Raw genomic sequence first — 12059 nt, 5'->3', positions numbered from 1 at the left:
GAATTGCTTTGTGTTGGGAAACACTGTGCTAGCTGAGTCACTCATTTGAGTGATGTGTCACAGAGAAATGAAGTGACTAGTCTAAAGTCACACAAAAATGGCAGTATGTAGTATAAATACAGACTTGACTATGTTTTGTTTTTTTAAAAAAGAATTTCAGGCTATGTAGATGTAAGATATTTATAATTTTTATTTTTATTTATTTATTTATTTTGAGGCAGTCTTTCTCTGTCACCCAGGCAGGAGTACAGTAGTGCAATCTTGCATTGCAACCTCCGCATCCTGGATTCAAGTGATTCTCCTGCCTCATCCTCCCAATTAACTGAGATTATAAGCATGAACTACCACAACTGGCTAATTTTTGTACTTTCAGTAGAGACAGGGTTTCACCATGTTGACCAAACTGGTCTCAAACTCTTGACCTCAAGTAATCCAACCACCTTTGTCTCTCAAAGTACTGGGAAAGGCATGAGCTACTCTGACTGACAATATTTATAATTTTTAGATGTGATAATACATTTGCCTTAAGGACCATATTCCTAAATAAAAAAATCTTGGTAATTTTAACCCCAAATTTTTGTTACTAATAATTTAAATTACTTTTGATAGAGATTATGATAGAAAAAATGTTTATATTCTGTCTTTCTATACTTACACATATATATATACACATATACATAAACTCGCATACACAAACACAAATATTCTACTTGAATATACAAATGCAGTTTCAATTATAACATTTTACCATGAAAAATTGTAGTCAGCCACCTAAATGAAGTTTGTTTTCTGTAGCTTTATGTTGATAAACTGGTAATTAAATTCAAAGTAACTGGGTCTGCTTTCCTTAGGATCCTCTTTGTACATGCATTATACTTTGCAGTCCTTGGAAATTCATTTAGCACATTGCAAAATATCAATCTCTAAAGTGTGAAAAGAAGTTAGTAATCTATACCAATTATTTGAACCTGATCTAACATAGTTAATAAATATAGGTTGTTAGAAATGGTCTATACCACCCACTGCATAACAGTGGAATAAATTATGTAGCCCTGAACTGAAAATCCATATATTTTTAAAATTTTGCTCAATTTTGAAGAGAGTAATCAAAATAATAAATATTTGGAAAACATACACCTTTATTGTCACCTTTACTGCCATTTTCCTAATAGTTGCACTGTTAGCACTATGGGATCATTAAACTTTATATTTCAATTACTTAACTATTAAAATACTTTGGATGGGGAGTCTCTTTAGAGACTACATTCATTCAAGTTTTCACCAATTTACTTTTTTTAAATGTACAAATCAAACTATGAATGTTCTCTCTTGTCCTGAATTCACATTGGCTAATATATAAAAACCTTTGCTATTTTCAGTTGATAATACAAATCCTAGAAGAACTAGATATTCAAAACTCTGTTCTTCACAATTTCGAAGGAAAAATTTGATACACAGAATGAAGCAACTTTATAGCCCTGGTAATATTTTTTAATGAGATAAAATGATGCCAACCTTCACAAGCTATTTTTAAAAGCAAATATTTGCATTTTCTGTATTTATAGTAACACTTTACTGTTTTAGGAAAAGCTGTACCCTTTGGCTTTAAATTCTCTTTTCTGAGTACATATTGAGGAGGAAGTAAATGATTCAGTTCAACCAAGCACACTGATCCACTCAAAATATGATGATTGAGATGTATGTATCCCTTATACTTGTGTCATATATCATATTAATTATTCATAACTATCTGCTCTATTTCTCCTTTATAGATATGAGCAATTTTTACTTCCCACATTATTAAAATATTATCCCTCATTTTATCAGTATGGTATGTGCACATAGACTTCTCAAAATTAAAACTTGCAAAACATAGAGACAAAATTATTTTATTTAAAAATTGCATACTATATTCGTATGAAGGCTCACAAACACTTTAATAATCTCAATGTTTTTAAAAAAATTCCTCAAGAGAAAAATCAAAATGGATATTATAACCATATTTAGGTCATGGTAATTGAATATAACGTTAGGTGGAAAGTAGAATTTTTAATTTAATGCAATTTTTATTTCTTCAAGGCACTATCTTAGAAAATTAGCATATGGTGCTAAATTTTGCAATTAAATATTTATGGCTTTATTGGGTAGAGTTTGGTGTTTTGATTTTTTTAAAAAACCTACCTCACACAAATGTCTTATAAATATATTAATGATTGTCTGTTTACTCAACAAGTGATTTGTGATATTTATGAAAACAATGTCAGGATAAAATTCAGCATACCTCTACTATTCCAAAAACATTGTAAACTTGGGCAAATCACTGCCCTCTCTTGGCTTTATTTTGTAGAGAAGTTTTGTCCAAAGGAATATTTCTCAACAGGAGAAATTTTACTCTGAGTGGCAAAGAAGTAAGAAGTAATTAGGGTTTTCCCTATAACAATTTCTAAGGGTTTGCTTTTCCTCATTGCTTATATATGCCTATAACTGTAATACACCATTCTGTCAAAAAGTGGGGTGACCCCTGCAATGTTTGTTTTTGTATTAAAACAAGTTGAAATTCATTTAAATATAGTTTTATAGCAACTCCTCTCCTCATCCTAAGTGGACATATGACCCTAAACGTATAGCCTACTGCTGTCCAGTTTTAGGGCATAGAAAGGTTGAGCTACTTTAGTAAGGAATCCCATTTTGACTCAACAGAATTATTACAATATTTGATTACATTCTGCATAATTTAATGCCTTAACAACACGTTCATTTCCAACAACACTAGTGCAATTTCATGAAATTAAACGTCAATCTATAGAACACATACAATATCAAAATGTGTTTTTAAACACACCTTTTAATTAAATAAACCATCTTTTAAACTTGCTCCTATCATGGTAATGCCTAGGGTTTTTTGACAGAATAATCTGTGAAATTTAAGATATCTGGAAAAGTTTTAGAACCTCGGTTCTGAGTTCCTAGTTCTTTAAGAATGTTTCTTTCTTCTTGGTGATTCTTAAAAATAAAAATCAGCATTCGACTCCAAAAGTTAAGAGAAAATGAATTAATGCCTCTATATTTTTCTTTTCTTTTTATGTTAACAGTCTTTCAGAGGATCACAAAATATAAGGAGAACCCAGAATACAACAGGATGAACTTGTGTTACTAATATTCAAGTATATTGTATAAAAGTGGGCCTGCAATAAAAACATCAAGCCTTGATAGACTTTTATAGAAAATCTTTTATTCTCTTTAATTTTTAAGGGCAATTGCTTATACAATTTCTTTTTAGGGATTTATTATCTGGGATTACTTCTCTTATTTTCAACGATACAGAAAAAAAGGAGAAAATAAACTCTTTGAAGAACAGTTCAGTAGTCCAAATTGTACTGAGTTAGAGATTATTTCAAATTCAGTGCTCTGTCTGAAAACATTTTCATTAGCATTTGCAGTTAGGCCTATGAAAAAGTTGGAGTATATACTATCAAAGAGCAAATTATATTTTCCAACTGTTATAACTAGCATTAGAAAGGGCAACATCTTTAATTACTCATTAAAACTCTCTTTTGAAAGAATAATCATCTAAAGTCAGATACTAAGACATTATATTGTCAGAATTTAACCTCTGTTCACTAGTTCCTTCTAGCAACAAGGCCTTGATAGTCAGTCTTTCACATAATAATCAACTTTACCAAGAAAAGAACAATTTACATCCAGTATTACTTATTGACAAGTTGGAAATTTGTGACTATTTTTCTACTCATTTAACACGTTCCTGTAAGTGATCTTTAAAATTAAATAATCAGAAACCGGGTCCAAATTTATTCTTATAAAAACAAAAATAATATAACATGGAAGGTATGCCTTCATTTGAGGCTGTTACAGAAAGGGAGGATACCAAGATCTCAACCTCTCTCCTTTTGTTTATAAATATTTGTATCACTTAATTTTGAATAAGTTTAACAAGAATACATATCATTTCTTTTGGGGATGACAGCAATACTGAAAAACAATCCCTGTTATAACTACCATTTTATTATTGCTAAATCATCCACAAAATCGTGACCTGATTTTAGTTATCAGGGACAAAGCCAAACATGGAATTGAAGTTTCATTCTGATTAAACACAAATAGCCAGTGCATAAAACCCTTTGAAACAGGATCTATATCTCAGTAATTAAGAAAAAAATCAAGAAGGAGGAAGATAAAGGAAGGAAAGAAGGAGTAAAAGAAGTAGGAAAGAAGAAAAAAAAAAAAGAAAGAAAGAAGCCTTAGGAGCCTGATACAATTACACAGTAGGCCTCTGACATTCTCTATGCTGGTATAATAACTAAATGGCAAGTAACATGGGTGTGAGATCCCTGTTGCATGCTTTCATTAAAACTAAAAATTTACAACAAAAATCAACCCTCGGGAAAATTGCTCTTTGGTTTAAATCTTCATTACCTTCTGGAATTTTGGTAAACTCACTTTATTTTTAAATTAAGCTGGCCCTTCTTCTTTACTCCATTACAAAAGTCAAAACACCAAGAACCAGACAGAAATTTCAGAACGAAGAGTTTTGTTTGCGTGTTTTTAAGTCCAACCCCTGTATACAAATTGTTAAAAAGCAGATGTGTTTAACATAGTGCTTTATTCCAACTTATCCTTGAATGAACTTCCTTCAAGTTTCAACCATTAAACAACAACAACAAAAAGCAGTCAATTTCCTGGTGGTTGTAATTTAATTAAGTAACCTTTCACACTGAGCAAAACCCAAAAGCAAAAGGGTCATTAATCTTTCTAGTGATTAGAGACACCTCTAGGGCTTCAAACATTTACCTCTCCTTCCCCGCAGTAGAAATGCTTTTAGGAGGATCATGGTTCATACCTCACATTCCCTGGAGCCAGAGATGGTATATGTGCAGGGCCCAGATCCATTAACCGATATATCCATGGTCTCAGAGTTTGTAGGCTTGTAGTCCACATAATACTCCTGTAAAGGGGAATTCATTTGTCTTTCAGACTCTCTGGCCTTTTTCCGCCGCCTCTTCATAAGAGAGTGTTGCTGGAGTTGTTTCATGCTGGCTGGGTAGCGTTTCCAAGACACATAGATCACCAAGAGGATCATGGCCACTGAGAGAAAGAGAGCCACACTCCCTGCAATAATTTTGTGAAATGAAACATGCTCATACTCTTGCTCTGTGCCAGGAATCTGAAACCCTGGGGAAGGGCTTGGTGTTTCAAAGGCGGGTTGGGTGGCATCAGGTTTGAAGACGGTAGGTTTAGGGATAATCAGAGGTTTCTGGGGTGTTTGGGGCACCAGGTGTGATCTTTCTGTGTTGACCACCTGAATTTCAGAACAGATATTATATGTTTCCACTGCATCACTAACCTTTTCACCCTGGAGGTGCTTAGGTCCTGCACATATCATGGTGCTTTCCTTATTTCCTTTGAAATTCTTAAGCCAATAAAATAAAGGACAAATGCTCCGACTGCATTCCCACATATTTCCAGACAAGGTGATGGATATTAATGATATCCACGCATTGACAGTTTCCTGTGAGATGTTGGTGAGTTTGTTGGAATCCAAATTCAATTTTTGTAAATTGGGGAGGCATTTAAATGTGCCCGGCTCAATTCCTTGGATGTCATTCCCTGATAAATCCAAGTTGTGTAAGGAACTCCAAGTCCATGTCAAGCCTTGGCTAATGGAGCGAATCCTGTTCCATTGTAAGTAAATTGATCGGAGGTTGAAGAGACGTGGAAAATGAGCAAAGTTGATCTTGGAAAACTGGTTGTGCTCCAAGTGGAGCTCCTTTAACTTCAAGAGGCCAGCAAATGCATTTCGGGATAAGCTTCGAAGACGATTGTAACCCAAATCCAAGAAATCAAGATTCCGACAGTCTTGAAAAACTCTTATGGGCACAGTCTTTAGTGAGTTAGATCTCAAGTGCAAAATGATGAGTTTCCGAAGGCCTTTAAATTGTTCAGATTGCAATGTCTGAAGCTTATTGTAGGAGAGGTCCAGATTGCGGAGATTGGGAACCGGGTGAAATGTTTTATTGTGCAGATAAGTAATTTTGTTGGAGCTTAAAATTAATTCTTTCAGTCTACGGATCCCTTGAAATGCATCTTCATCCACTGAGCTAATGTAATTATGGTCAAGATAAAGCCATATAAGCTGGTTAAGGCCGGCAAACTGATTGGATTTGAGTTTCTGAATGCTATTGAACCTTAATGATAAGCCTTGTGACCCTCCAGAAATGTTCTCGGGGATATCTGTGAAAGCATGAGACTCACAGTACACAATTTTGCCATCGCATCTGCAGTTCTTTGGGCAAGCTCTCTGAGCCCCCGTGAGCATAACAAGCAGCAGTGTAGGAAGTAGCACCAGCGCCACACTCATGCCTTTCAGCTGCGTAATTAAATGGAAACCTACGATATTAAAAAGAAGACAGATGCACATTGTGAAGCTATTAAAATAAATCACCATCGGTTTACCAATATCAGGGGCATTTCCTCTAGTGCAGGAATGGGACAGTTGCTTTAAGGAAAATGCATCAACATTTCAAGCATTATTTTCTTCAGTGTTGCATGTTTGCTGTTTAGGTTTCACTTTTCTTCCTTGGTCTTCAAATCACCACAGTCCCATAGAACTAAGAAAAGCCTTTTTGAGTTTCAGGAGTTCCTACTTATTTCAACATTGAAAAGCACAGAGCCTTTCTCATTACTGAATGCTGACATTTTAGTAACAATAATATTTAGCTAACCACTGTGTTGAACAACAGTACGAAAAGGAAGTGTACTACATACTCTGGTAAGGGCAAAAATGTGACTTAGTAAACCCAGTACTTGTACGTCTTTCCTAGATGAGCAAACAGGCTGTGATTTGGCAAAAGAGCTTCAGTAAGCTGTCAAGGTAACCCAAGTTTGCCCTGCCTGAAATTGTGTACGTATTGCATAATGGAATGGCAATATATGAGCTCTGAAAAAACAGCATTGAGACTAGTATAGCCAGCCAATGAAGCATTGGATGAAGACTAATAACAGTATGAGGTGCTATAAATTTGTTAATAAGCATACATTATTGCATACTGTGGCTCCCTGCCCAATGACACAGGAGTTAAGACATCTAAACACTCATAACAGAGAACATTCCAAAGTTAAGACTGTCAAAATTCTTATTAAATATTTGCCTACAAAGCAAAATAATATCGCATAGTATTACTTTGTCATTATTTTAAACATAGTTGCTTTTGCAAATTTGAAGGATAAACAAGGAAAGAAGCAGCGAACTACTATTTTTCTCCCCATCACCCTGACCTGTTCACATTTCTCACTGACTTTTTTTTCCCCCCTACCTCCATTAACTTCAGAAAACCTGCAAAGTTACAGTCTATTGGCACTTACACTGCATTTCCAAGTCATTGCATGTTAAGGGACTTCTTTCCTCTGTCAACAGTAGATTTATTATTTCTTAATGGAGAAAAAAAGGAAACAACTACCATGTGCTGCAGTTTCTTTTTTTTCTTTACATTTTTATATTTTTAACCAAGAGGCAATCAGCCAAATTCCTAATCTCAAACCCATCCTTCTTCTCAAACAGTTTTTTTTTTTTTTTTTTTTAAATTTAAAACCCGATCTTGCTCTCTGTCCTCTTGCCAGCTACAGACTCATTGAAATACATTCCAGCTCTCCCAGACAGGAGAAAGGGGGGTGGGGGGGAAAGCCAGTCACACTTGAAAAAATAAGACTGGCAAATGACTGCTGGAAATTCGGAAGCTGTGTTCAGGATCCAGCTTCAAAGATAAAACAAGCCCTGTGCAACCTCTGATAAAGTAAGGACCCCACCCCTACACACACGCAGCAAAGTGTTAATAATCATCCTGACAGCTACCAGAAATACAAGCCTAGCTAATATTATCAAGAAATAGAAGCAAACACAATATTTATCTCATGTTCAATTCCCAAGCTGTGGATAAGCAGACAGTAGAGACAGTCTTAAAGATATTTCTCTAGAGACTGTTTAAGTTCGTGTTGTGCATTTATAGATTTAAAAAAAACACCGCAAAAGGGAAAATGATCTAAAAATATAATAGCAACTATAGTGAATCAACTGGCAAACTCAAAAGGCTGCTGCTCTTTGCCTGTTTCTCCGTCTTTTATCTGCTAATGCCAGGACTGAGGATAGGAAGCCAAGAGGAACAGCTTTGCTAAGAAGGAAACAACAAAAGTTCACTTACCCATCCTTTGTCATCCAAAAACGTTTCCCCCCTTTCTCAGCTTTCTTCTTATTTAGTCTCTCGTGCTGAAACCACCACCACCTTCATGACACAGTGCGGCTGTCATTCACACCATTCTGATCCCGCATGTGAGCTAGTAGCCCCATACAAACTTCCCCGAGAGGACAGGCAAAAAAAATAAATATATATATATATATACATATATATAAAAAAATCAGCACAGGGTGGGATGGTGGGTGAGGGGTGGGCAAGGAAAAGGAAGCCGTTTGGGGGATAGGGAGGGGGGGAGGGCCTCTAGGCTCTGAGGACCATTGTGTAATTCACCAGAGACCCATCAGCAGTAATTGGCAATCTGTGCAAAAGAGCTACAGCCCATCTCGGAGGTAACCAACTTCTCTGTAAAAAGAGAGGAAAAAAAGAAAATCTTCAGAATACCTGGCATTCCTTATTGTGCTGGCTTTTGCCATTCCCAGATAAAGAAATTCATCCTCTGGATTTTCAGTTCTTGAAGCAAGTAGGCCTCCTGTGCTGTATGAGACCCCAGTTTAAAAGCTATGCAGGCTAGGTTTATCCATTTAGCTGGTCAGGTTTAAAGTGTTTTGTAGCTGTGCTGAGAGGCAGCCCTTGTCTAATTCAGAAGGCTTTCCAGAGACTGATGATGCTCAGAGCTTGTTGGTGCTAATGCTTGAGTTTGTGATACACTGAGTGCCCTCCGCTGGAGAAAACAGATTGCACATTAAAGATGGGAACAAGTGAGCCTGTCAGTGCTGTGCAGCCTTCCCTTGCTCAGAAAGGGAAATTAAAGGCACAGAATCACTATTTTTTTCTCTCCAATAATTTAAAAGCTTTATGCCAAGGAGTTCCTTTTAGTTACAGCAAATATTAAGTAAAATAATACTTCTCTAAATGGTATGCAATTAACAGGTTTTTAAAAGTTGTCTTGACCTAAATTTTTTTTCTGCACATGTCACTGGGGATTTATCATCTTTTGCAAAAGACAGAAATGGTTGAAATTAAAGTTTTATTCACTGTTGCTGTTGGTTTGTTTTATTTATTTACATTGTTTTAAACTAACCACCTACGGAAGCAATCTTACTAGAGGGAAAAAAGAAATTTTATCCATTTTAAAGAAGTTACATTTTTATTAAGTCTAATTTTAAAATCCTCAACCTTTGACAATAAAATGCATTTTACAATATTGTGCATTTTATTGAACGGTCTAGAACATTACTTTCTAAAACTTCACATTTTTAGTCTTAAAGTAGTTATAATCTGTAGTATGTTACTAACTGTGAAGGTAACTAAGAGATAAGAGTAGAATTCTGGCTTGATGTTCTTAGTGCAGCCACTTTCCTTAAATCATCTACATTTAGAATGCAAATCATTTCTTATGCAAATCACTTATTGTAATGTGCTATTCCAGAAAAACAAAAGCACTTGAGTTCTACATTATCATGGTATTACTCTAAAATGTGTAGAACATCCTCAGATTTAGGAAGGATGACATGATAAAATACCTGATGTAAGTAATTTAAAAGAACCTGCACACTTTCCTTAAGCCTGAACAGACATTGAAAAACGTACATCTAGTGCATCACCTCCATTTTGTTCCTCATTTTTACTAGTTTATTCCATAATCCTCTGGCAGATAACAATTTTTAGAATAATCCAGGAGAATGAATCAATGTAATGCAGGGAGAGACAGCTAGGTAAGATTGCTAACCTAATTCAGCAGATGTGAGAAGTTTAAATAAATTTTATATAAGAATTTAGAATTGCTGTGGATCACTGCAAATAGATATTTTTATTTAGAAGGATCCTTGGTTTTAGATTGTTTGCCAAAATATTAATAATTAAGGGGGCTTATCATATGAATAACACATATAATTTGACTCAGATTTATGAGTAAGCAGTTGCAGGCAATTGTCTCATTACTAAGATTTCTTGAGAAACAGAAAGGAATAATATGTCCCCCAAATACATTCCTTTCTCACTAACTGATACTTGAATTTCTATTTTAGAAATGTGTGCCTTTGGCTTAAGGCTTAATACCTATTAAAATGCAAATGCACGCCAAAAGAGGCAGGATTATTGTGGTTGCTGAAAATAAATATATCAATATAAATGTACACATATGATTTGTTCATAGTGGTGTAGTTTAACATAGAAACACCAACCCCACCCAAATATCAATGCTAGAGAATGAGTGAAGGTAGAATATATTCATAAAAGAGAACACATGCTGCCATTAAAATTAAAATAAAGGTTGTTATTTGCTGATGGGAAATTAGACTACCATGTATAAAGTAAGGAAGGTAGGGAGGGGCAGAGAACTGAGATATTTAAGGGCAAAGAAAGAGAGTCTATTACTGTAAATAGAGCAAAATAAAATATTCAGAGTAGATTTTCCTGGAAGATGAATTACAGAAGTATTTGATTTCATATTTTATTATAAAATTGTGTTTTCTAATTTTAAATTTAATGAATATGATGTGTGTGATATCTATCAATATATGTGTGTGTGTATAAATTTTTCTTTGTGTCAATTCAGAATATGAAAACAGCTTTGATAGAATGTTGGGAAAATCTCAGTATATTCTCTACATCCATAGTGTAATAACTGACACATCCATAGTGTAATAACTGGCTGAAATGCAAATCTTGTTCAAAGTACCAAGATCTAACAGATGCTACCTTCTGAAGTAGGTACTAGATTATATGCAGAATTTACAAAGGAAAGTGGCCAAAGTCTCTTGAAAACACTGTAATGACACAAAAAGTAAAGAAAGTTGAAAAGTAGTAGAGGACGTTGTGTGTAAGATTTGCTTGGAAGAAACTGTTTTGGTATTATCTTTACACACACACACACACACACACACACCCTCTACCCAAGAAAAAGTGGTGAGTTTGTTGGATCCTCAGCTTAACTATGGTAATATGGACTTCCACAGGCACTTTGAAGAGCTTGCTGTGTGTTGCCAACAGTGAGCCTAGCAGAATGGGATTGAGGGACTGTGTTAAAGAAGAACTTCTCTTCCTGGGTCCATGAGGGCCACAGTTTCAAAGGCAGGAGTTTCCCAGCTCCACGCCTCCATCAGGAAATGTAAAGTTCTTTGGGTTTCCCAGGTTTGCTAGGTGTAGAGATCCTGTTGAAGCTCCTTTGTCTCCAAGAACCCTCCAAAGCTCTGGGAGGAGGGGGCTCTAACTCAGAGTTGTGGACCAAGTAGCCAATCCAGTATCAGAGTCAAAGATCAATCACTCAAGAGGAAATTTGAAAGAACTTCTCTCATTGGACAAGAACATGAATGGGACGGGAATAACTCAAGGGTTAAAATCCCGCTGCTCCCTGGTATATGGATTCCTTCTCTGGATCCCCTCCCTGGCAGCGTGGGAGCTGTCTTTCTCTTTCTCTCTCTTTCTGTGTCTAATAAATCACTTTTCTGCAAAACTCTTTGGGTTCATGATATTTATTCAATTGGCAAACTCATGGTGCCTCCTGGAACCCCTTTTCCCATTCTTCCGGATAAGAGAGGCCAAGAACCTCCTGGAACTGGGAGGAAGATGAGAGCTTTTTGGCTCGCCTCCTCCCCTCCCCCTACCCCCTTACAGGATGGTATCTGATTTCTGTTGGTATATCCAGAGGATAAACAATAGGTTTTCCAGAGCAAGGGAGAATTAGTGTTGTGTTGAAATTGAATTTCATTTTCGATGTTTGTCTACGTAAAAATAGGTACATGTGTTTTCCATGGAAGAGAGGAGGGCTATGTGGGAAAGAGAGTCAGTTTAAAGCTGTTACAAATCCTGATGAGACCCCTCATCCCACAACATCCTGTGTGAGTGCATTGC

At 35.7% G+C, this 12059-nt stretch overlaps 1 protein-coding gene across 2 annotated transcripts in view; it reads right to left on the bottom strand.

Moving 5' to 3' along the window:
• LRRTM4 (leucine rich repeat transmembrane neuronal 4) overlaps nt 1-8942 on the bottom strand; it is a 775489-nt gene extending 766547 nt beyond the window's left edge. Inside the window, exons 1-3 of one of the 2 annotated variants that reach the window (XM_010333403.3) lie at nt 8649-8942; nt 8214-8364; nt 4859-6405 (exon numbers count right to left, since the gene is read on the bottom strand). In XM_010333403.3, coding sequence (XP_010331705.1) covers nt 4859-6405; nt 8214-8217 — 1551 coding nt within the window. In that variant the 5' untranslated portion in view covers nt 8218-8364; nt 8649-8942. The remainder of the gene's footprint in view (nt 1-4858; nt 6406-8213; nt 8365-8648) is intronic. The other variant, XM_010333404.3, reaches the window with a different exon arrangement.
• Nucleotides 8943-12059: the final 3117 nt, after the last annotated feature.

Source organism: Saimiri boliviensis, chromosome 1, assembly GCF_048565385.1.
Source record: "Saimiri boliviensis isolate mSaiBol1 chromosome 1, mSaiBol1.pri, whole genome shotgun sequence".
Lineage (NCBI taxonomy): Eukaryota > Metazoa > Chordata > Mammalia > Primates > Cebidae > Saimiri > Saimiri boliviensis.
Note: the sequence above shows the minus strand (reverse complement) of the source record. Positions and strands in the feature narration are given on the sequence as shown.